This window comes from Rana temporaria, chromosome 3, assembly GCF_905171775.1.
Source record: "Rana temporaria chromosome 3, aRanTem1.1, whole genome shotgun sequence".
Classification (NCBI taxonomy): domain Eukaryota; kingdom Metazoa; phylum Chordata; class Amphibia; order Anura; family Ranidae; genus Rana; species Rana temporaria.
This window is the reverse complement of record NC_053491.1, coordinates 346,390,581-346,413,832: the sequence shown is the minus strand read 5'-3', so window position 1 is coordinate 346,413,832 and position 23,252 is coordinate 346,390,581. Positions and strand designations below refer to the sequence as shown.

Genomic DNA, 23,252 nt, shown 5'->3' with positions numbered 1-23,252 from the left:
GAGTTACTTAATATCTTGTACTGCCCCCTTTGGCAAGTATCACAGCTTGTAAACGCTTTTGTAGCCAGCCAAGAGCCTTTCAATTCTTGTTTGAGGTATCTTTGCCCATTCTTCCTTTCAAAAGTCTTCCAGTTCTTTGAGATTTCTGGGCTGTCTGTCACGCACTGCTCTTTTAAGGTCTATCCATAGATTTTCAATTATGTTGAGGTCAGGAGATTGTAAAGGCCATGGCAAAACCTTCAGCTTACGCCTCTTGATGTAATCCCCTGTGGGTTTTGAGATGTGTTTAGGATCATTATCCATTTGTAGAACCATCCTCTCTTTAACTTCAGCTTTTTCACAGATGGCATCAAGTTACCATCCAAAATTTGCTGAAATTTTATTGAATCCATTTTTCCTTTTACTCGTGAAATGTTCCCTGTGCCACTGGCTGCAATACAACCCCAAAGCATGATTGATCCACCCCCATGCTTAACAGTTGGACAGAGGTTCTTTTCATAAAATTCTGTGCCCTTTCTTCTCCAAACGTACCTTTGCTCATTCCATCCAAAAAGTTCTATTTGAACCTCATCGATCCACAGAACTTGTTTCCAAAATGCATCAGGCTTGTCTATATGTTCATTTGCAACGTTCAAACGCTGATTATTGTGGTGAGGATGTAGAAGAGGTTTTCTTCTGATGACTTTTCCATGAAGACCATATTTGTACAAGTATCTCTTTATAGTGGAATAGTGTACCACAACTCCAGTGTCTGCCAGATCTTTCTGGAGGGATCGTGCATTTAAATGTGGGTTTTGAATTGCTTTTCTCACAATCCTGCGAGCTGTTCTGTCTGATATTTTTCTTGGTCTTCCAGATCTTGCTTTGACTTCCACAGTTCCTAATGACTGCCATTTCTTAATTACATTCCGAACAGAGGATATTGACATCTGAAAATGCTTTGCTATCTTCTTATAGCCTTCTCCAGCTTTGTGAGCGTCAACTATTTTCAGTTTCAGTTTTCTAGACAACTGCTTAGAAGAACCCATGGTGCTAATTGTTGGGGCAAGGTCAGATGAGTCTGGGCATTTAAAGCCTTTGAGATTGACATCACCTGGTGTTCCCAGACGATGATTGAGAACAATCCATGACACTGGCAGTTCTCAGCTTTGCAAAGGGGGCAGTGCATGCTATTAATTCTGGAGACTGCCCAAACTTTTGCAGACGCCATTTTTTTGTTTTCTGTAAGTTTGAAAGTGTAAATGATGGAAATAAAATCTAACTTTTTTGACATATTATAAGAATGTCTAATCTGTAATTTGATGCCTTTTGGAGATTTTTCCATCTTTCCTTGGCTTCGTTATGCACATTAATACACATTTTAACTGGGGTGCCCAAACTTTCGATCCCCACTGTAGGTTCAGGTGCACAACTTCTGTCCGAAAACACTCCTGCTTCCAGCAACACAGCTTTCGTCGCCACTCTAGGCAGAGTGGGTATTGCGCACCCGGATTGGCCTCTCTCACTAGCCTAGCAGCCAGGATGGCACACGGAAATTGGTAAAGTCTCTGCCACAGACCTTCCCACAGATGGAGGTATGTTCAGTCCAAAATCTTCTCAACACAGGATTCCACACCCGGACCTCTCCCGATTAAGTTTTTGCAAACTTAGAACTGACAGGCGAACATCATTCAGCCTTTCAGTAAGGGTGCGTCCTTCGATGAAGTTCAAGGCCTCTCCTGAGATACCAGCCTTGTGCTCGGTGCTCTCCAAGACAGGTTCTTTATCAAGTGGCTTCCTCCCTCAGGACAGACAGCACAGGACCACTCTGCAAACATAGACCCTGTCTGACTACTGGGCCTACTTAGTAGATCACAACCCCGGAGCCAGGGACACATGAACACACACCCCCCGGCCAGGAGAGCCACTCATGGGGGGTGGTGGGATGACAGACTAGCAATCGATGACCCCGGTCCAATGACGTCTGTCCTTAAGTACTCCTCCCCAGCATGCACAGCGGGACGATCAACCCCCACTGATTGGCTGCCGAAGGGGAACACCCAAAACACCTTGACCTGACTGCTGCCACCCTTGGCCTTGGGACATGCACAGTTTAGAGCCGAGGGTCACAGCTATATTTTTTACTGGCAACCTTTTCTTGTCACTGGCATTGACTGGCAGGAAAAAAGTGCCAATTTTTTTCTGACAGTTTGCAACACTGAGCTGAGCATTTGCAGCTCGGTGAATGTTTAATAGCAGACTGCAAGTGGATAGGTAAAGCGCCGTACACACGATTAGATTATAGTTAAAAAAATATTGCTTTTAATGCGATCGTACGATAATCTGATCTTTAGTACACAGCTGTCATCCAATATTTTCCGCGTTTCACATCATAATTTGATGCTTACTCACACCTATGACTAAGCATCAAATTATGATATGAAATGCGTCAGCCATTTGTCCCTGTATGTCCACTTTCTGTCATTGACTGCTTTTGGATTATATTTTTGGATTTTATCCTTTGAAGTCCAGGATGTTCCTTCTTTCCATACACATTACATCACTTCCAAATTTTTATTTTGTCGTATGAGAATTTTCGTACTTTACTAAACTATTTGTATTCGATATGGAGACTAGCGTCCGAAAAAAAAGAAAATTCGGCCAATAATCTTATCGTGTTTACTAGGCTTAAAGTGTGCCTTATTGTACAAGAGACAGCAAGTCTCTTCTGCAATAAAGAGCTACCTGCTTGCAGTTTACATTATAGGTTTAGATCCACTTGATAAAACTATGGCTTGACAGTCCTGTGAATGACACCGGTATTTGAATACAGACAAGTCCATTTTACAGCAGCAGAGGGCAGCATAGTCCATTTACATGTAGATGTCATTCAATTGGAAAACTAACACTACACAGGCTTGGCAGAAATGACATCTCGTTGGCTGGTCACACTCTATAGGGAGAGAGATAAGGAAATAAATTTGTACAGTGAGATTGTAATCTTAAGTGTTTTTCTTGGCCTTCTTCCTAGGTGCTGTGCTTTTATGTGCTGATAAGCAGTGATTGCAGTGTGGATGTATTTATAGGGAGAGGAGATGTAGGTGTGATGAATACTCAGTGTAGATCCTGAGCTGCATTCTGCCAGTGGCTAGACTCTTTTGTACAGTTACTATGGCTAAGCTTGCCCTCTGCTATTTGCTTGCTTTTGCAGCTATAGCCCATTTCACTGATGCCTACGATTGGAAGACCTGGAACCTTGCTACGGTAAGCAGAGGTGGGGGGATCAGTATTTTCTAGATCAGCAAATTTTACATCACACAATTCAGGCTTATTCTGTGAGCAGAGCCCTGAATTTAGAAGGGACTGTGCTTGTGGAGCCAAGTTCCTCTATTCCTCTAAGGCCCCGTACACACGATAGAATCCATCCGCAGATAAATCCCAGCAAATGGGTTTCTGCGGATAGATCCTATGGTGTGTACACGCCAGCGGATCTTTTTCCGCGGATAAATCTCCCCTGGGATGGATTCCAGCAGATCGGATATTTGCTGACATGCACAACAAATCCATCTGCTGGAATCCATTCCAACGGATGGATCCGCTCGTCTGTACAGACTCACCGGATCCATCCGTCCAAAGGGATTCCCCGCACGCGTCGTAATGATTTGACGCATGCGTGGAATTCCTTATATGACAGCGTCGCGCCCGTCTCCGTGTCATAATCGCGGCGATGGCGCGACACATCATCGCCAGAGGATTTCCGCGCGGATTTCAATGCGATGGTGTGTACACTCCATCGCATAGAAATCTGCGGAAATCTTTGAGAGGATTTATCCGTGGAAACGGTCCGCTGGACCGTATCCGCGGATAAATTCTCTCGTGTGTATGGGGCCTTACGCTGGGTACATACAGTTCATTTCTTTTTGTTTAGCCGGTGGGTTAAATGAAAAAAAAAAAAAAACAGATGTCACCCCCCACATGAGCAAGGTGGATAGTGAAATCCTTCCCACTGTGTTATTTTATTCTGACAGCAAGGACTCCTCTGTCAGAATATACTGATCAGTACTGCAGCGGCTAATCAAATTCAAAGCGAAACTTTACCCATAACAACATAATACAAAATAATGTTCTCTAGCAAGGAACATACATTCCACATGAATAAGTATGCTACCAAAATGATTGTGTGCTGTAAATTGCCTCCAGCATGGTTCCTGTTTCTTCTTGCTGGAGGCTGCCATTTTGCTGAAGCCCAAAGCCCCTGAACAGCAGTAAATCATAAAGTCGTACTAAACCAATCAATTTAGCTGTTTTAAAAAAATGTTACATTCCTGGAATTGCAAACTGTCGCATTTGCTTGTGTCCTCCACCAAACTGTTGAACCCTCAAATAGCTGGTGTCATATCTGATCACATGTGCAGCACCATGGCAGTTGCAGATCAAACAGAAGCAGCTTCCTTGGCTGTAAAGGATAGGATTGTAGTTTGCACTTGTAGTGCAAAGGGGATTTGCCTTTCCTAAATAACCCCCAGTGTATTGCTGGATTTTAAAGCGGTAGTAAACCCTGCTTGGTTATTTTTACCTATTATAAGGCTCACCTGTAGGTAAAATTAATATCTCCTAAACGTGCACCGTTTAGGAGATATTCACCCTGCATGCAGTCAGTCATGTCACCGGCGAATGCACTCTGAAGGTCCAACATTCTTTACCAGACCTTCAGGGCTTCAAGAACCATGGCCTCCCGTGCGCATGTGCGAGAGTGACGTCATCGCAGCTCCGACCAATCACATAGCCAGAGCGTGCAAACCCAGAAGACAGACAGGGGGAACATCTAAGCCCTGTCAGCGGTGACCATACAGCTCCGGAGGGCTTAATTTCAAGGTGAGTATGCCATTGCCTTGCAGGTGTTTTTTTTTCTTTTCACAAGCCACACATCTGTGGTTTACAACCGCTTTAAACAGTATAGGCACTTGTTTTTAATGTTTTACATAGCTATACCTGAAAAAGGAGCCAGCCTAAAGTGATCCAGTAGGACTTAATTTTCTGACTAAAGTTCCACTTTAAGTTTTCAAACAGTCCCATTTGACAGAAGCCGATCTACTGATTGACTTTTGTTGAACAGGGAGGACCACACACAGATCTAAATCTGAAACTTGTTCCTGTTGAACCGGCCAAATTTCTATCTGTGTGTGCCCACCTTTACCTGCTTAGTTGTCCCTCTTTTTGATCTGATGTATAGATCTATATAAGTGCTGAGTGGGTGTAATTAAGATGACATACAGATGTGTACAGCATATGATTTTGTATGCATATGTATGCAGCGTTGTTGAAGTCTATGGGCCCATTTAGACAGCTGAGCCTAGCAACCTAATGTTCTTCTGCGTTGAGCAGTGTAAAAGAAAAATAGGACACAGCTGTATTTGGGGTTGTATTTTAACCTGTATGCATGTAAATATTTGTGCTAACATATACATGCGTCCAGAATACATTTATCATATTGGTTGCTAGAACACAGGTGGCCCCTGCTGCCTAATGTCCTTGGTTGCTAGGACGTGGACGGCTCTTGCTGCGTAAAGTTCTTGATTGTTAGGATGCAAAGCAGCTCAATGCCGCCCTGTGTGCTTGGTTTGTAGGATGCAGGTAGCCCCTACTGCCTAGTGTCCTTTGTTGTAACCCAAAAATACATAATTTAGGTGCCCTTCAGGTAGAGAGGCAAAGTCCAACTAGACCGTTGTGAGTGCAGGCCGGGACAGGGAGCTCGTCCAACTCCAAGCTGCAGCAATGTCAAAGGAATAGATCCATAAGCCACACATCATATAGCAGACCCATTTGCATGAAGTGAGATGCATGGCAGCCTCAGCCAGGACTCCAGCCAGGCCACACTACTAATGTGTTTTACTCCACCCCTTAGCGTAATCATGGGGAGCTAGAATGCAGATGGTTCCTACTCCCTAGTGTTCTTGGTTGCTAGGATGCAGGTGGTTCCTACTCCCTAGTGTTCTTGGTTGTAAGAATGCAGATGGTTCCTACCCCCTAGTGTTCTTGGTTGCTAGGATGCAGATGGTTCCTACTCCCTAGTGTTCTTGGTTTCTAGGATGCAGATGGTTCCTACTCCCTAGTGTTCTTGGTTGCTAGGATGCAGATGGTTCCTACTCCCTAGTGTTCTTGGTTGCAAGAATGCAGATGGTTCCTACTCCCTAGTGTTCTTGGTTGCTAGGATGCAGGTGGTCCCCTAGCGTCCTTGGTTGCTAGGACTCAATCACCTGAAGTGGTGGCACATGTGTAGAATTATCTCAGCAGTCATTCATAAAATCATGAAGGACCGAAGGCCAGTTATTCTGCACACGTGGCACTGCCAGATGAATGAATTGCTTAGGACCAACACGTTAACATAAGTAGTGTGTATTCTGTAGTGTCTTTTGGATATATACTTTGTGGTAAGTGATGGTCTTTCTAATCTCAAAAAGTTGGGAGGCATGAGTAAGTCAGGGTACATGGTACTGATGAGTTGTAAAATACAGTCACCCACATCAATGTATATAATGCTAGCCAAACATGTAACCAAATGATTGCTTGATAGAGGTTGTTTTGGCAAAAATATCTGTGAACAGAATACTACACTGCTATTTGGTTATATAATGCCAGTTTACATCGGCTGCCAGGATTCAGGATTGGCACAGGTAACCGTGGATAAGGCATATGCTTCAACTTATCTTGGAGCCCTGATAGGCCTGTGCAATGTTGTCAATGTTTTTGGCCATAGCACCATTTCTGCCATCTGTATTGTTTTTGACTCTCCAAGTCTTTCTTCTCCACAGCAAGTAAAAAGTATCTCCTGGGAGAACTGTGATTCGGGAAAGCTTCCAGGCACAATCAAAAGTCTGTCCATTAGCCCTGACCCTGTATCCATCCCAGGAGAAGTGGTCGTCTCAATGGTACTGAACACCGAAGTCCCTCTAAGCTCTCCACTCCAGGTGAGAAATCATCCTCAACAACCCAGTTTAGTAAACCCGCATAACCAAACATACTGGAATCATTAGATGTACAGGGCCAGATCCACAAAGGTCTGCCTATCTTTATGCAGGCATAGCGTATCTAAGATACACTACGCCGCCGTAACTTACTTTTTTTTTTGGAATCCTCAAAGAATTTGCGCCGTAAGTTACGGCGGCGTAGTGTATCTTTGGCGGCGTAAGGGCACGGAATTCAAATGGATGTGATGGGGGCGTGTTTTATGTAAATACGTTGTGACCCGACGTAAACAACGTTTTTTTTTTTAACGGCGCATGCGCCGTCTGTGGGGGTATCCCAGTGCGCATGCGCGAAATTAAACCGAAACAAGCCAATCCCCTGATGAAGTCACGTGATCGTGACGATACGCGTCGGGATTGGTAGGCAGGACACACCACAAACATCTGACGAACGGACATACGAGTTCGCCGCTCGTAAGGATTGTTGCTGAGTTTCCGCACTGATATGTGAGTTTTTATTGTTACTTTTAATAAAATCGGTTTATATTGCTGACTGGGCTATACTATGGGTATGTTTCTTTCACCCCTTTTCACATTGCAAACGCCATCTGAGCGCTCCATCTGAGCTAATGAGAGAGGGATAGGAGTTACTACAAGCCCACAGCAGCTGAGACAGTGTCACACACTGAGAAACCCTGGGGAGATCAAAACAGCCAGCATCTGAACCCTGAGAATTAGTGGAAAGAAGCAGAGGAAAGATAGAGGGACCGACGAGTGCGGTACTCGTGGATATGAGTCTGAGATCTCTCACTCACATGTGAGTGCATTCCCATTCGCCAAGATCCCATTTGCCAATATCTTTTTTGTGACGGTATTTCACCATCAGCCTCTTTTTGTCTTTTTACTTTGTGTTTTTTCATGTTAAACATCGGATGGAGACTTACATGTGTTATTTGTGGATTATAACCATCTAGACCATTTTAACCTGGACATACTGTGGTCAACTCGAGGTGAGCAGCTGGGTTCACCAAAGGTGTTTACATATAACTTTGGTGTTGGCTCAACTATCCTATTTTCACCTATATTACGGATCTAAGGGTCTCATATATACTTCCTTCAGGACTGTTTTCCGTGTACTTTCCGTATCTTCATTTTTTGATTGCATTTTTATTTTTACACTGGAGATTAGGATCAATCTCCGTCTGGAGCACATTAATGCACGGCAGGACTGCACTGGATCTGGACCTCCCTGGAGTGCAGACTTGCTCATTAAGGACTGTCTTTGTATTGGTCTCACTGTTATAATATTGTTTTCACCAAATAATATTTTCACTAGTCACTCATAAATATTATTGTCCATTACATATTCCCTGTTCCACACCCTACAGCGCAAGTATTGCAATTTAATCTTTCCGAAACAAGCCAATGTTTACGACGGTGACGTCATTCTACGCAAATCCCTATTCGCGAACGACTTACGCAAACGACGTAAAAAATTCAAAAGGCGACGCGGGAACGACAGCCATACTTAACATTGAGTATGCCTCATGATAGCAGGGGTAACTATACGCCGGAAAAACCCGAACGCAAACAACGTAAAAAAAAATGCGCCGGACGTACGTTCGTGGATCGTCGTAACTAGCTAATTTGCATACTCAACGTGGAATTCGACGGAAACGCCACCTAGCGGCCGCCGAAAAAATGCACCTAAGATCTGACGGCGTACTAAGACCTACGCCTGTCGGATCGATCCCTCATTCTGTCGTATCTTGTTTTGTGGATACAAAACAAAGATACGACGCGGGAACTTTGAAATTACGCGGCGTATCAATAGATACCCCAGCGTAATTTCTTTGTGGATCTGCCCCACAGTGTATATGCTGATAAACAGGGCTTTTTTTCTCAGAGGATAGGCGCCAGAACCCCCCCCCCTGAGTCACTCCTTGTTTCTGCCCCCTACCCACCTCTTATCACCATTCCTTGGCTCCACCCCCTACCCACCTCCCAGTACGTCCCCTTTTTGAGAATACAGAACCAAGTACCATTTTGTGGTGCTAAGTAATTTTTATGAAAAGTGTTAATGATAACAGGAAAGCCATTAAAATAGATCCCCTGCCGCTAGCAATAGTAGACCCCCCCCCTGCAACAACAGATCCTCCTTCGCAATAATGGACCCCCACAGTAACAATCGACCCCCCCTCCCCAACAACAATAGTTCCCTCCTCCACCAACAGATTCTCCTCACAACAATAGACCCCACTCCAGCAACAATCGACCCCCTGCAACAAAATAGCACCCCAGCAACAATAGACCCCCAGCAGCAACAACAAATATCAACAGCCAGCATCAATAGAGCCTCCAGTAGTCAGCATCAATAGACCTTTCCTTCAACAGTAGAGTCCTCCCAGCAACATAGAACCCCGCCCCCCAGCAACAATAGCCCCTATGCAAAAATAGATCTCCCCAATGACAATAGATCCCCCAGAAGCCAGCAACAATAGACCTTCCAGCACACCCATCACCCCTTGCCATTACATGCATTCAGTGCTGTAACTGTGTTCCCCCTGAAAAAAAGCCCTGTTGATAGATAATTCTACACAAAGGGGGTTATTTACTAAAGGCAAATCCACTTTGCACTGCAAGTGCAAAGTGCACTTGAAATTGCACTGAAAGTGCACTTGGAAGTGCAGTCACTGTAGATCCGAGGGGAACGTGCAAGGGGAATAATAAACAGCATTTTAGCTTTCACATGATTGGATAATAAAATCAGCAGAGCTTCCCCTCATTTAAAATCTACCCCTCAGATTTACCCCCTACCAATCACAGCCTACCTCTTAAACATTCCCCCTGCCATACTGTTATAACTGTATTAGAAAGTGTATATAACTATAAAGTGTCTAAAACATTGTATGTTCACAACTACTCTAACTGTTTGCTGACCGCCCCATGTACAGTGCCTTGAAAAAGTATTCACACCCCTTGAAATTTTCCACATTTTGTCATGTTACAGCCAAAAACGTAAATAAGAAGGCCAGTATGGTGGCCTGAGTTTATGGGAGGAGCCCGGAGGGTATTTAAGCAGCCCACTCACACATGCTCTTTGTCGGTTCAGTGTGCGGTACTACACGTCACTGGGCCGACTCTTCCCAGCTCACCTCATGTCCGTGAGTCTGCGCATTCAATCGCATTCGACATCGCAAGCGCTTTGCGGCTTCTCCCTTCACGGTCTTCGCCGGCGGTTCCCGCTTACTGTCGCAGGTAGGATTCAAACCTTTTCGTATCTTGTGCAATCTTGCAATTCGTTATGCTTCCTATCCTGCATCCCTTTTGGGAAAAAATCTGCTTCTGAGTTACTTTTGCTCATGTTCCAACATCATTCGGCTCAGGCGTAGTACATTTGTAACTTCCTTCTGCCAAACATACGATTCATTTGTAAATCCATTTGGAGATTGACATGTGTTTGTATGGGTTCTTTGGCAGATTGAGGTGGTAATTGGACTCACATGGTGCCTTGTCTGCACTTGATTAGCCTGGGGGGATGGGTGGTTGGTAGGTGTTCGGTTTCAAAGCAAGGGGTAGCATACACTCTACAACCAATTCGTATCAGATTCGTTCAATACTCCTTACTATCAATTCGTATCGGATTCATTTCATGCATTTTACAACCGTTTTGTATCAGATACATTGCATACTTTCTACCGTTAAAAATGAAAAAGTGAAGGGGTCGTGGCGCTGTCTGAACTAGAGGCTGAGTGTACCAAGTGGAAGGTACAGTACTAACTTGAATGTGATCCAAAATGAGTGAGTGATGGATCTAATAAATACAAGTGCCTAAGTGTATTGATACGTGAAAGCCTAATTGGCATGTATTGAACACTCTAACATACATGTGATGAAAGCATGGTGTGTAATATGCAAACGCTGAAAATACAAAATAAATTGTGGCACTTGGCCGCAAGGGTGGTCGGCCACTAGGTGAACTACTAGAGTGAGTAGCCACCAGGGGCTGTGGTACTAAGTGAGTTAAAATAAAACTAAACGGTGATCGCCTAGCAGCGGTGAGTGAAATACAAAAAATACCAACGTAATGGTGGATAACCAGTGGGTATATAACACAGCAATAAAAAATTAAACTATAAACAAATATAAATATATATAAAAGTCCAATGGCTAAGGCTCAGCAAAAGCTCATCAGTCCACATAAATAACAAAGTGAAGGTGTTCGTGGGCCGGTGCACCCACTCTGGGTGATAAATCACAAAGTACAGTTGTGTGAATTCGCACAGTGTTCCGGTGCTCCCCCTCCTGGGTCCCTACTCACCGAAGGCACTCACCCCTGCAGGGGTAAAGTGCAAGTATAATTGCTCTCCAGCAGCTGCGATTTCGTCTTCCTGGGTCCTATGGGTGCGTGGGTCTCCTGGTCTGGATGGCTCCACTTCTTTTTAGGTTATCCAAGAGTCCTCCAGGGAAAAAGACAATCTCATGGCGCAGTATGTTCAAAGTATAAAAAAGTTTTATTTAGCACTGCCAGATAGGCATGTGCAACAAAGCAGGCAGTTACAAAAAACTACTAGAACCAGGTTCCATATGAGATAAAAACGATCCTGCCTGGATATGTGTGATTTGATTAATTGGATCTCAGCTGCGGAGGTTTCTCAGGTGTAAACCAATTAGTCACTCTAATATTTGATAAGAGTTAATGGTTTATATCATCACAACCTCAAACGGAGTACCAACAAAATCAATGAGCTTATTATTTCATAAGCATGTATTCTGCAGCATAAGAGTTAAGTAACATATGTGAATGAGCCCTTATTATTTATGATGAGCGTTGTAAAGATTCAAAACAAAGTCTCTGAAGCAAACAGTGATAGCGAATCAGTAATTAGGCAATCCCAGGTTATACAGGTATAAGTTCAGGCAAAGTTCAAACTGAGTAGCTATGTCTATATGATAAGCAAAGTTCCACGTGACTACAGCATAGCTAGATAATGCTATTATGTCTTATAAAGATACTTGCGGTACTGCTGGTTTGTCAGTTCAAGAAGGTAAAACCACGTCTCCTGAGTGCAAGGCTGAAAGGAATCCTCCCTGTAGTGAGTTGCAATGCTGGGCTGCTATGCCTGGAGGGTTGAGCCTGTAAAGGGTGAGCTGGAGACCGGAGAGGTGCGGATGGGTCTTCTGGCTGGGAGGACTGAGCCTCACTGTAGCAGGTTCTCTGGGGTCTGTAGAGCGGTTCCCGGGGGACGGCAGGGGTCCGACAAAATAGTGGAACACCCTGCCGTCATTTCTATTGATTTAAATAGCCGCCAGGGCGCGGGAAACAGCAGAGCACGCTGGGCGCGCTTCCGCGTTCCAGCGTGGAACGCAAACACTGGCGCGGCGGAAGTGACGCGACCAGTGCAGAGAGAGGAGCGCAGCCGATGGAATAGGTAAGGCTGCGCTCGTCTTATACTGAATAACGCCAGTGGCATTACACTCACTCATTTTGGATCACATTCAAGTTAGTACTGTACCTTCCACTTGGTACACTCAGCCTCTAGTTCAGACAGCACCACGACCCCTTCACTTTTTCATTTTTATTTTTCTCTGCGTCCCTTAGGGGATCACTTATCAGGGGGGCTGCAGTCTTTAGCCGCTCTCACACCTAGCGTGTTTTGAGTTTATTCATATTTATCTTTTGGTCATTACCTTTACCACCCAAGTTCTTTGCTCCACCCACACTATTCGCTCCTAAGCGCGGTACCCTCCCTACCTACTTTCTACCGTTGTCATTCATTGTTTCCCCCATGTCGTGTGTTTTAGTTCCCGCAGCGGAACTTACGAATTGCTTGTACACGGTTCTTCTCTCTCATTTATTTACCAAAGTTATTGCCTGTGTGTCATGCATGGCACCACACCACACTCTTGGGATGTGTTGCACATCCACTCCAGTCCAAAGCAAACCCAGTCGCATGTTCACTGTCCCAGGTAGGATTCGTTAGCTTGTTTGTCATGTCAAATTTGTGGCCACTCATGGTGTCACCTATACCATATGTTTGGTTCCCGCAGTGGAGCTTGCAAAGCTTTGATACGCACTTCTCGTGTACTATTTTCTACACCAAACCTCGTTGTTTTGCCCCATGCATGGCATCACGCTACACGTTCCCGACATGTTTCACTCCAGCCACAGTCCGCCGCAAACTCACTCGCATGGCCCACTGTCGCAAGTAAGATTTGTTATTGCATTCTTTATGTCTTATCAATTTGCTACCATTCATTGTCTCCCATATCGTTCATTAGTGGCCCCTGCGGAACCTACGATTCAAACAGGCGTTGTCCTTCTACCTTATACTGCTTGCTTAAGGTACAAACAAACCAGGTGTTTCTATAATTTCTCAGTAACCCAATTATTATTGATTGAGACCTTGCAACCATGCAAATCATCTAAGCAGTCTGATACCCTTGCTGAGACCCTTGCAACACATGACCCTTACAAAATGCAAAAAAGAAAAAAAATATATAAAACGCAAAAAACAAAAACAATTGCCACCACGTAATCTCAGCCCAGCAACCTGACACCTGTTGAGACCGTTGCAACGACGCAAAATTCGTCTCCACAGCCTGACACCCTTGTTGAGACCCTTGCAAACGCAATACCGTCTCAGCAGCCCCATACTCATCGAGACTCTTGCAACCACACAAAATCGTCTCAGCAGCCTGACACCCTTGTTAAGACCCTTGCAACACATGACCCTTACAAAACGCAAAAAAAGAAAAATGCAGAAAAAAAATTGTCACCACACAATCTCGGCCCAGCAACCTGACACCTGAGACCATTGCAACCATACCAAATCGTCTCAGCAGCCTTACACCATTGTTGAGACCCTTGCAAACGCAATACCGTCTCAGCAGCCCTACACTCATCAAGACTCTTGCAACCACGCAATACCATCTCAGTAGCCTCACACCATTGTTGAGACCCATGCAAACGCAATACCATCTCAGCAGCCCTACACTCATCAAGACCCTTGCAACCACGCAATACCATCTCAGTAGCCTCACACCATTGTTGAGACCCATGCAAACGCAATACCATCTCAGCAGCCCTACACTCATCAAGACCCTTGCAACCATGCAATACCGTCTCAGCAGCCTCACACCATAGTTCAGACCCTTGCAAACACAATACCGTCTCAGCAGCGCCACACTCATCGAGACCCTTGCAACCACGCAATACTGTCTTGAGCAACCTCCTACTCGTCAAAGACCTTTGTGACCATGCAGTCTTGCCCCAGCAACCTGGCATTCATTGAGACCCTTGCAGCCAGACAAATCATCTTTGGCCTCATGTACACTTCTGTTGGTAAACAGACGTTTAGGAACAGTTGGGTGTTTTTCAGACGCCCCTGATTTCTCCTCTATGTTATCTTATCAGTACATGTACACAGGATCATTTATAGTCGTTTCTAGGCAGTTGAGTTAGAAACCTTCCCGGAAAAAAAAAATGGGTTCAGACGGATGTTCAGAGGCATTCGAAACGCCAATGCCTGTAACAGCTTGTAAACACTGCCAGATGCGGTAACTCGTGTTTACCAGCGTTTCATTCACAGTCGTATTAAAAAAAAATAATAATAAAGGGGAATATTGTCTCAGCAACTTGACACTCATTTGAGACCCTTGCTAAATGTAATATCTCAGCTACCTCACACCCGTCTAGACCTTTGCAACCACACAATCTCATCTCAGCAACCTGACACCCGTTCAGACCTTTGCAGCCATACAAAGTCGTCTTAGCAACCTGACACTCATTTGAGACCATTGCAAATGCAATATCGTCTCAGCAACCTGACACCCATTCAGACCCCTGCAGCCATACAAAGTTGTCTTAGCGGCCGACACTCATTTGAGACCATTTCAAAACGCAACATTGTCTCAGCAACCCCTCACTTGTTGAGACCCGTGCAACCACACAATGCCATCTCAAAACAAACCTCATAATCATCGAGACCTTTGCAACCACGCAATACCATCTTGGCAAACCAGACTCAGACCCTTGCAACCACGCAATGCCGTCTCAAAACAAGCCTTCATACTCAAGGCCCCTGCAACCACACAATATCGTCCCAGCAACCTGACACTCATTGACACCCTTGCAACCGCACAATATTGTCTGCAGTAGTATAAAACACTTTGCGGCACGCACCTATGTGCAAACCCGAATACAAACTAAACTTGCAAACACACCTCAGTGACAAACAATCAGCCACACAAACACACAGTGGCACCCAGTTGGCCATTCATCTTCAGTGGCACGCGGGCCACTCATCTTTTCTCTGTGTTTTTTCCCTGCGGTTAGTTCAGGTTTTCATCCAGCACCAGCGAGTGCACGTTGGCCTGCAAATGCACGTTGGCCTGCAAATGCACGTTGGCCTGCGAGTGCATGTATATCGTCTTGTTGAGCACCTGTGTATTGTCTTGATTTTCTCACACCAATGCAAGATCCAGTCCAAGTTCTCAAACAGACCAAGCATCAGTAGCAGACTTAGCTATGTGGGACAACTTCCCCACCTGATAGAACAGCATTTCAATCTTCATCCTGGCAGTGTCAGCCGAGCCACCAAAGGCTTTTGCAGCCATTTTTAGGCCGCCACTGGTTCTCCAAACCTTGGCCCCCAGAAATTCTCTTAAATTTTTCTTCACCCAGTCTTCATCACGCCTCGTGCTGCACCCCATCGTGGCAGCTGCCCAGGTCTGGGACCACACTTGAACAGGACAGACACTGTTCTTCACCACAGACAATCAGGCCACAGCCGACATCATCAATTAAGGTAGATATAAGTCACTCCCCATCACTTCCTGCGTAGGCTCGCGCAGCTGTCACTCCGTCACCAGTTAATATCTTATGTAGACCTTTTCCAGGCAAATGCAAAAAGCAGCTGATGCGCTTTCCTATTCCAACCTTGGAATGGATGTTTTTTCCAGCAAGAGCCTGGAGCCGACCCAACAACTATCCCTGTCCCACCATGGACATTGCTGACGATGGACTGAAGTCGCATCTCACCAACGCAATCCAACTTATTAACCACTCCTTGGCACGCAACACACTGAAGGCCTATCGCACTGCTTGGAACACTAATCGCAAATTTTTGGCCCCTTGCCCCGGAGCAGCAATAGGCAACGTTGGACACATCCTAGACTTCATATCGTATTGCCACATGCAGCTGACCATTTCTCAATACTATCACGCCATATCTAGATGGCATCCAGCATTTCCTGTCCCTGCAGGACCCCAGTAAACCGTCAGTATTCTCGAGCCCATGCAGTCAAGTCCCTCCTACAGGGCATACAGAAGCACCAACCTGTAGTCAGTGGCAAGCGCCTACCTTTCAAGAGTCCCCTCTTTAGGGACATGTCTAAAATCCTTACTCGTTCCCTGTTTGGGGCTTTGCCCAGACTAGTCACCCAAACAGCCATCTACCAGGCCTTCTACGGTTCCCTACAACCTAGTGAATTTAGTCAGCGGCTCCGGCAGTCACACACTGCTCCGACGCCACCCGACTCGCTTTCGAACCACTACACTCTCACAGTCTGCAAACGCAACAAACCAGCCCCTGGGGTTGACATCAACCTGTTTCAGACTGACAACGCCTGACGCCCAGTGACGGTGCTCGACCCACTACTGCTCCATCTACCCAGCCAATCTGATTGTAGCTTGTTGCTACCCTTTCTAAACCAGCTCCCTGAGTGTCAGCCAGTGTGTCAAGCATGTCAGAATCCTCCTAAGTAACTTGGGCTTCAAACCCCAGTCAGTTCTCTGGACATTCTTTCCGAATTAGAGCAGCCTCAGTTGCCTCCCAACAGGGAGTACCAGACCACGTAATCAAGATACCAGGCTGATGGAAGTCTCCTTGTTTTGCCACATACATCCCAAATCCTCATGAAGGAATGGCACAAGCCTTTACCAAGCTGGCTCAATAAATACAAGAAATCAATATAAACTATTTCCCTATGTGAGTCTTTTGCCCCCTTTTCTTGGCATACTGACCAGACCACCAAGGCACACTTCAGGTCTATTTATGTTGTAAGTCTTGTTGCGTGTTTATGTGATCCACATCTCTCTCGGTCAGAGGGTAATGACCATAAATGTATTTTATTGGATTTTTATGTGATAGACCAACACAAAGTGGAAGGAAAATGATAAATGGTTTTCCAAATTTTACAAATAAATATGTGAAAAGTGTGGCATGCATTTGTATTCAGTCCCCCTGAGTCAATACATTGTAGAACCTCCTTTCCCTGCAATTACAGCTGCAAGTCTTTTTGGGGTATGTCTCTACCAGCTTTGCACATCTAGAGTGACATTTTTGCCCATTCTTCTTTGCAAAATAGTTCAAGCTCTGTCAGATTGGATGGAGAGCATCTGTGAGCAGCAATTTTCAAGTCTTGCCACAAATTCTCAATTGGATTTAGGTCTGGACTTTGACTGGACCATTCTAACACATAAATATGCTTTGATCCAAACCATTCCATTGTAGCTCTGTCTGTATGTTTAGGGTCGTTGTCCTGCTGGAAGGTGAACCTCTGCTCAAGTCTTTTCTTGCCCAGTGTTTTGCTCCATCCATCTTCCTATCCTGCTGAAGAAAAGCATCCCCACAACATGATGCTGCCACCACCATGTTTCACAGTAGGGATGTGTTCTGCTTTTATGCCAAAAAGTTCAATTTTGGTCTCAACTGACCAGAGCACCTTCACATGTTTGCTGTATCCCCCACATGGCTTCTCACAAACTGCAAACAGTACTTCTTATGGCTTTCTTCCAACAATGGCTTTCCTCTTGCCACTCTTTGATAAAGGTCAGCATTGTGAAGAGCACAACTAATAGTCTTCCTGTGGACAGATTCTCCCACCTGAGCTGTGGATCTCTGCAGCTCCTCCTTTTTTTTTAAAGACATGTAGCAGAATTAATTTTATTAAAAATAAATACATTTTTAACCAAAAGAAAACTATTTGTGTCAAAAAAAATGATATAAAGTTAATTTACGTACATTGTTGCATGACTGCGCAATTGTCAGTTAAAGTGCTGAATGCAAGAAATGGCCTGGTCATGAAGGGGGTAAAACCTTCTGGAGTGCAAGTGGCTAAAGTCATTGTTGTAACCCCTTCACAGTGCCATAAGAAAACATTAAAATCCTGTGTTTGATACCACTGCATGAGACAACACACAATGAATGTAATGATGTATGGTCACTTCTATAATATTTATGGGTTGGGTGGCATGCTGAGGAAACACAATCTATTACAGAGGTGCCCATGGTAATTGCTCTTCGCTACAAGGAAGATGTGAAAAGGCAAAACAATTCTTCTAAGTTTGACATTGGTTTTTCTTCTCTTATGAACAGATCAAAATTACTGCAGAGAAGGAGCTGTTTGGCGATTGGCTGGCTGCCCCCTGTATTGATAAGTTTGGCAGCTGCACCTACACTGAGGTTTGCGATCTGCTGGATGCTTTCTTTAAGCCAGGACAGCAGTGCCCAGGACCCCTAAAGACTTATGGACTTCCCTGCCATTGTCCATTCAAAGCTGTAAGTAGCCTCACTCCAGGTGGTTGTTATTGTATAAGGTGAAGTGCAAGTATACTGTAGATCAAACGTAAAATTTCATGTGCGTTCTTCAGCTTTCCCCACTTGCTGTATTTTTAAAAGGATAGAATGGGGAAATGTGCATTTATTGTAGAGATGTAATGAGAGTGCAGTTTGACTTACTCTTTATACACTGTCATTCAAAGTGCAAAACGCATTGACAAATACTTCCTCTTCTAGAGGTATTTTTAGTTTAACATTAGGGCTCTATTCACACCTATGCATGTGTGATGGTGTGCATGTTTTTTTTGCATATTTTCATGCTTAGCGTAGCCCATTCATTTCAATAGGATGCCTTTACACACCTAAGTTGCCCAAAAGAAGTGCATAAACCTTTTGAAATATTGTGCCACACAATAAATCGCTTGGTACTTTGCAGGGATGTGCAGTCAGGGGAAGCAGATGAGCTAGAGTGAACATTTAAAGAAAATCAATAAATCGAGCTTCGAGGGTCATAGCTCGTCAAACCTGAGGTCACAGAGACCCTAAATTTGGTAAAACACTGGTAAAAATGTAGGGCTCCTATGACTTATGGTTCCGGAGATTTGGGGCTCCTTGCGCAGCCTGTCAGAAGCTACATACAGAGCAGCCAGTTTAAATGCAATCTGGCACACACTGTTTGCAGCAGACTGAGAGGATGAGCTCACAGTGCCTCTCCTCACTTCTTGTCAGAGGCACTGAGCTCAATGGACAGCTTGGGGTCTTGGACCAATGGTAAAGTACCATTGGTCCAAGCTGTCCAATAAAAATGCTGCAGTGGAGGCTCTCTTCTCACTGCAGTGTCATAGAAGGGACATGTGTCTAAAAGACACATACTCCCTTTCAGCCCAGCCCTCTTAACTACAGGAAAAAACATGTGTTTATGGGTATAAGAGTGAAGCGGAAGAATGAATTCTGCTGCTGCTGAAAAGGTACAAGCTAAATCATATTTTGGAAAGAAACTCATGAATAAAAAATAAATAAAAACACTAAAGTTTGCCCGTTTTTTTTTTTTGTATACTATGAAAGATGATGTTACGCCGAGTAAATAGATACCTAACATGTCACTCTTTATAATGCGCACACTTGTGAAATGGCGCCAAACTTCAGTACTTAAAAGTTTCCATAGGCAAAGCTTTACATTTTTTTTTTTACAGGTTACATGTTTAGAGTTACAGAGGAGATCTAGTGCTAGAATTATTGTTCTCGCTCTAACGATCACGGTGTATGTAACCTGTGTGTATCTGGCTCTGATACTAGCCAGTGCCTCACCAGCCACTGACCTCACCACACATCCCTGGTACTTTAATACCATGCATTTTGACACACGCACGTTAGAAATTTGCATGAGGATACCATTAAGGGTTATTGGCACCTCTGTGTGCTTGCAAAAGGGATGCATGTTTTTATGCATTACAGAAACATGGGCAATTTTGCATATGCAATCCTGCAACGCATGAATGTGAACGTAGCATAATAATGGTGGAAGTCTCTCTTGTGTAGGTACTTAATTTCAGTGTTTAACGTGAACATGTCCTATGTACAAATGTTTACATATTCTGCACATTCAGTAAAATGTTTTTGAAACAAGCCCACATTTATCTCTGTAGCTAAAGGCACTGTGGAGAGATTGCTTTTCAAACTTCACAACTGAGGCACTGAAATATCACCTTTCATGAGAGCAGATTTTGACAGTCTCCCATCAGTCCAACTTAAAAATAAATAGCACAAAATACCCAGCAGGCTTCTAAGCTGTTAGAAACCGACTGAACCCCAACTTCAAAGTCTTGTTATCTTTGAGGATCTTTTAAAGGAGAACTTCACCCCTATGTTTTTTTGTTTTCACTGGAGTTATCTACAAAAAACATATTTACATGCCCAGCAAGTCCAGCATCGCCTTGCTGTAATTTGCTGTTGCATTCCGGATCTCGTGCTGCTGTCTTCTTTCGTAAAGTCATCGGGAGCCATATTTTTCCTCTATGTTCTTGCAGCCCACCCCCTGGTGACATCCTCCTCCAGCTGCACTGTGAAAGCATATGCCCCATGGGATATCTGATGTGGAGATAGCATGAGATGAAGTGAGAAATAAAATAAAAAAGTAAATATGCTTTTTGAAATTAAGGTTTGTTTTATGAATTAATTACTTCACAGAACAAGCAGGTAGAGAGGTGAGTGAAGGCTTATTTTAACCTCTATGGCTACAACGTGACTCTCCAGTTCTGGGAGGGCATCCCTGGATGTCCTTCCAAGAACACGCATTGGGACGTGTCTTTGATTGCTGTGTCCCTTGGACACAGCAGATCACAGATTTAGGGTAAAGGGCCAAACACAGTGCTCCCTTTTACCATGTGATCAGCTGTGTCCAATCACAGCTGGTCACATGTAAACAGACTTGCCTTTTATTAGCTCTCCTTTCTCAAACAGAGATAGAGAGTGAGGAAAAGAGAGCTAATCTGACAGGGCACAGTGAGTACAGCATTTAACCCAGGTTCACACTGAGCTGCGGGAATGAAGCCGTGCGAGTTCAGCTGATCGCACGATTTTACTCCCGCATGTCAGTCAAAATTTCAGGCTGCAATTTCAGAGACATCTGTGCAGGTGTAAATCCCAGCCCGAAATCGCAAAAAGTATTACAGAAACTAGTTTTTGAAATTGGTGCAGTGCCACAGATGCGGCGTTGCATCGATTAGGACGGTGCCATTGACGGCTTACACTGGTTATCAGTTTAGCCCATCAGTCCCTCACCAGCAAACCCCATTAGTGCAGCCTCATCAGTGCATATCAGTGAAAAAAAGTTTTTTTGCAAAAATGTTGGTCTTTTTAAATTTTATTTAGCAAAAATAAAAACCAGAGTGTTGATTAAATACCACCAAAAGAAAGAAGTCTCTATCTGTCTCAAAAAAGGACACAAAATTCATTTAGATACAGTGTTGTACGACCGCGCAATTGTCATTCAAATTGTGATAATGCTGAAAGCTGGAAATTAGCCTGGGCAGGAAGGGGGTGAACGTGCCCGGTATTGAAGTGGTTAAAGCTCCCTTTTTACTTGTTAAGAATATGCAATGACCATGGTCAGAGCGCAGGTGCATTTTAAAGCCTCGTACACACGATCGGATTATCCAACAGGAATTGTGTGATGGCAGGCTGTTGTTGGAAATCCAACCATTTGTATGCTCCATCGGACAATTGTTGTCGGATTTTCCGTGGACAAATGTGGGGTAGCATGCTTTAAAATTGTCTGCCAACAAATATGTGTTGTCGGATTATCCGATTGTGTGTAGACAAAGTGCAAACACGCATGCTCCGAAGCAATGCTCACCATAACATTAGCAGAAGTTGCTCAAATGGTGGCGCTAAAGAGCTGAAAAAACATGTTGTTTCGTGTTTGTTGGCCCACAATCTTTTGCAATTTGTATGCAATACAAGTTCCTGGCCAACGCCCTTCGGAAAAAAGTCCTACTCTTTGTCTGCAGAAAATCCGATCGTTTGTATGAGGCTTAAAGTGTAGCTTGAACTATACAGTAATAGTATCCTTTTCTCTCTCTTTGTTTCTCTCGTCCAGGGTTCCTACAGTCTCCCCACAACCAGTTTTAAGATACCCAGCTTCTCTCTACCATCATGGCTTGCTGAGGGCAACTACAGAGTTACTGGAATTCTCAGCCACAACAATCAGGAAATTGGATGTGCCAAATTTACTTTCACTCTGGCCGAACCCTCCTCCTGGTGGTGGTAAGAAGGATGCCTAATTCACTGGAACAAAGAAGACATTTTATCACTTACTTGATTAACCTTCATCTCATCTATGACAATACTAGACTCTACCCTTGCCAGCCAGCATGGTCCCTGCCTTCCCCATTGGTGCCTGCACATTAAACTGAGACTAATAATGCAGATTTTATATGGCTGTCTTCAGTGCAATATAGCTTGGAAAACCAATTAGAACAGTTGATTTGTCCACTCCGGGATCAGTTACCTATGGATTATTTTGTGAGACCACAGAACACCCATCTTTAGACTTACAAAAAAAAAACGATTTTCCTTAATGTGCGCCACCACAGCCCCCCTCCCAACATGCACAGTTGTCATTTATTTTCTCTACTTTTTCCTTTCGAAAAGTCCGTTCTGCCAACAAAACAAAATGAACTACCTCCCTTGCCTCTCACTTGCTATAGAAGATCCTACGATCCTGCCACCTCAACACCACAAAAGTGTCTCCATATGTCATGTGTGCAGGAGGCATAAACAAATATATGGCTGAATTACAGAATTTCTTTAATTTGTTCATTAACCACTTGCAATACGGCAATGCGTCGCTTTAACTGACAATTGCGCGGTCGTGCGCTGCTGTACCCAAATGCTATAAACAATTTCGAAAAAAACACAATATTTTGTACTTGTTGCCATACTAAATATCCCCAATTTTTTTTTTAAAAGCTATTTTTTTTCCTCAGTTAAGGCAGATATGTATTCTTCTACATATTTTTGGTAATACAAATTGCAATAAGCGTATATTGATTGGTTTACGCAAAAGTTATAGCATCTACAAAATAGGGAATAGATTTATGCCATTTTTATTATTATTATTATTTTTTACTAGTAATGGTGGCGATCTGCGTTTTTTATCAGCACTGCAACATTATGGCGGACACATCGGACACTTTTGACACATTTTTGGGACGATTGACAATTATACAGCGATCAGTGCTAT

General features: G+C 44.0%; 1 protein-coding gene across 1 annotated transcript; it reads left to right on the top strand.

The window, feature by feature from the left end:
* Window positions 1-3,073: 3,073 nt before the first annotated feature.
* On the top strand, window positions 3,074-22,911 carry LOC120932619 (ganglioside GM2 activator-like). The gene is made up of 4 exons (XM_040345133.1): window positions 3,074-3,243; window positions 6,792-6,947; window positions 18,326-18,508; window positions 22,107-22,911. Exons 1-4 carry the CDS (start codon window positions 3,151-3,153, stop codon window positions 22,275-22,277), a joined length of 603 nt encoding a protein of 200 aa, XP_040201067.1. The 5' UTR covers window positions 3,074-3,150; the 3' UTR covers window positions 22,278-22,911.
* The last annotated feature ends 341 nt before the right edge of the window (window positions 22,912-23,252 follow it).

Excerpts from the sequence above, each read along its gene's own strand:
- LOC120932619 (XM_040345133.1), top strand. The coding sequence starts at position 3,151 with ATGGCTAAGCTTGCCCTCTGCTATTTGCTTGCTTTTGCAGCTATAGCC. Across the intron at positions 6,948-18,325 it reads CTCTAAGCTCTCCACTCCAG|ATCAAAATTACTGCAGAGAA; the intron begins GTGAGAAATCAT and ends TCTTATGAACAG. Across the intron at positions 18,509-22,106 it reads GCCATTGTCCATTCAAAGCT|GGTTCCTACAGTCTCCCCAC; the intron begins GTAAGTAGCCTC and ends TCTCTCGTCCAG.